At 38.2% G+C, this 3,062-nt stretch overlaps 1 protein-coding gene across 1 annotated transcript in view; it reads right to left on the reverse strand.

The window, feature by feature from the left end:
• Positions 1 to 90: 90 nt before the first annotated feature.
• Positions 91 to 3,062, reverse strand: part of LOC107656508 (tensin-2-like) — a 188,973-nt gene continuing 186,001 nt past the window's right edge. The window contains exon 5 of the mRNA XM_016444389.1: positions 91 to 168. Coding sequence (XP_016299875.1) covers positions 91 to 168 — 78 coding nt within the window. The remainder of the gene's footprint in view (positions 169 to 3,062) is intronic.

The raw sequence follows: 3,062 nt of genomic DNA on the forward strand, positions 1-3,062 counted from the left end.
AAAATATTACATAAACACATATATATAAAATGCATGTATTTAAAATGTGCCACTGGCCATACCGATGTTAAGAGAGCATGCATGCACATGTCAATAGAGTTGTAAAAGACGGTTTGAAATACTCACTGTTGTCTCTATATGTTTCAGTGGGAGGTCATTGCTGGGGGCCTGTGGTGAAACAAACAGACAAGAAAGCAAGCAGTTAATACACTGACAAGCATAAATGACTGAAAAGGCTTCAGGAAGTCTGCTTTCCTGGCACATTATATGTCAGTAGGACACCTGAAAAATCACTCACTAATGTAATGATGCAGTCTTCAAATAATCTTAAGAGCAAAAAGTGTATTAAAAAATCACTATATTACTAATCATGCAATGTTATATTAACGCAAATAAACTACTCATAACTCAATGAACAAGCAAAAGTATAAACAGCATGTTTCTACCAATGCCAAGGTCATGGGTTCAATTCCCAGGAAATGCATGAACCGATATATCGATACAATCATCTGTCAAATGCATAAATGTAAATGCAAAGTGTACACTATTGGTTAGGTAATTCTGTCATGCACTGATCAACCGGCATCAAAGAGTGAAAGAAAAGACATGAGCTGGCTCCAGTGTGTAGGTGCATCACTAAACAGCCTAGGTAAATATTTAGACAAGAGCGCATAGCTCCAGCGTCACTGTGAATCTGCCTGGTGGCCGAGAAGCACCATATACAGAAGTTTAGCACAGGATCCACAGCACAGTTTATTCCCCCGTCAATTCCGAGCCAGAGAAAGGCATTTATTTATGAGGCCTCTGGCCCCCAGGAATCTCTGATGTCATTGGCCAGCTTGAGTCTGGCTAGCCTCAGAATACCCATGTAAGTCTGAGATGGCACAAGAACACAAGAAATCACCATGAGGAGACGGCAAGACATGGCAAGACAGCATTGAGATCGCTATGTCCCGCTTTACTTTTCCAGTATCAGGCAACTCTGCGGTTCTTCGAACTACCGCTGAACTTGATGGCAAGGATGAAGTCGTCAGGAGATATAATGTGTATAAAAGATGTCAGTGGCATCCAGGGAATCAATCAAAAACTACAGAAAACCTTAAAAAGGTGACTGAAAAGGAAAAGTTTAAATTATATATACAGTGGGTACGGAAAGTATTCAGACCCCCTTCAATTTTTCACTCTTTGTTATATTGCAGCCCAAAATGCAGATTTTAAATTATTTCATTTATTAAGGGAAAAAAGCTCTCCAAACCTACCTGGCCCTACGTGAAAAATTAATTGCCCCCTCCTGTTAAATCATGAAAGAACTGAGATTCACATAAAAAATAAAATAACATTTCATTTAATTATAAAATATTATACAATATAAATTAAAACATATTTTTTATTAATCATTTTACATTAATAATATTTTTGTTTATTTAAATACACACATATACGCATGTCATATATAAGATAAATACATAAATTAAAAAGTATCCATTTAAAATTAAATTAATGTGATTTGATTAGAGTAATGGCTGCTGAATTAATTTTTTTTTTTGTTGTTGTTTTAAATACAGGGATATATATTAAAATAGAAAACAGTTATTTTAAATTATTACTGTTTATTTATTTGTTTGTTTTTTATCAAATAAATGTTGCCTTGGTGACTACGTAAGACTTCTTTCAAAAAAAGTTTAAAAATCATAATCATTCCAAACTATGGACTGGCAGTGTATTTAAAAGCATTTATTACAAAAAAAAAAAAAAAAAAAAAAAAAAACATTCTGCTTTTTGTGATATAATGCATAAAAAAGATGTGACCGGCATCCTGGGAATTGTTCAAAACCTAAAGGAGATTCAAAACAGCCTCCGCTGAAAGGCGAAACCTCAGGCTTTTGAGGTCTGAGTGGTCAATGATGTAATGTGAATCATCAAATCTCTGTGTTCCGCAAGAGACCCTACATGTCTGTCTCAAATCCTGAGAAAAAAAAAAGTATGTCTTCCAAGAGTAATAAAGCTGGAGGGAAATTATACCCCAGCTGTAGAGTTTGCACTACTGCAGCCCCCAAAACGGCCTCCCAGAGCTGAGGCTCGACCGCTAACTAGAGCGCATCCGATCCGCCGACACCGAGCGAGAACGCTTGGCAACCTCAACTTTCTGCGTGCTTCCGAGAGCCTCGTTATGTCTATCTAGCATGACCACCACCAAACCCATTATGGTTCTCGCCAGTCACACAAACACGTCAGTCCATTAGATACAGTACAACCGCTGGCGGAACAACACAGAGCAGAAAGGTCATCATCTAGGTCACCTATCTCTGTTGTCTGTCTCCTTTGCCAAGAAGTCCCATACAGCAGTTTTTACAACCACATCTGAGGGAAAGCAGAGATTTCAGAAGAAGTTAACAACACACAATCCAAGCCACAGGTACAACGATTTCATGGATAAACTCTCCTCAGCAACAACATCATCTAGTTTCAGCCGCGTCTGGGAGTGTGCTGGGATTCGAATGTAAAGATGGGGTCGGCTGAGAACTGTGTGCAGATCAGACGCATTATAATAGAGCCGCTGGGAAACCTTTTCTTCCCCACTGTTCCAAATGCTAAACCTTAACACATTTTGTAAAATCTGACACTCTCTCTCATCTCACTTCAGCGCCGCTCAGTATTTTGTAAACTCTTCTCCTCCACAGCTTTCTACGACTTTTGGTGTTTACTTCTATCTTTCTTTGATCCTTGACTCTACTTTTTTCAGAATCGGCCAGAAGTGGACGTGAAAAGGAAAAGATCTGAGCCTGCGATCATGTGAAGGTACATTCGAGTGAATTTTGCATTGCATCAGAGACACCAGTATTTTTGTCCTTTTCACGAAAGACTACGAAAAGACTTTCAGACTTGACTTTTTAGATCTGCTCTTATTCAGCTGTGTTATCATTAAAGGGGTCATATGATGCGATTTCAAGTTTTCCTTTCTCTTTGGACTGTTACAAGCTGTACGTGAATAGAAAAGATCCCTAAGTCTCAAACCCAAAGAGATATTCTTTATAAAAGTTAAGACTCGTCCACGTCCTCCT

This window comes from Sinocyclocheilus anshuiensis, unplaced genomic scaffold (genome assembly GCF_001515605.1).
Source record: "Sinocyclocheilus anshuiensis isolate Anshui unplaced genomic scaffold, SAMN03320099.WGS_v1.1 scaffold1473, whole genome shotgun sequence".
In the NCBI taxonomy this organism is placed as follows: Eukaryota; Metazoa; Chordata; class Actinopteri; order Cypriniformes; family Cyprinidae; genus Sinocyclocheilus; species Sinocyclocheilus anshuiensis.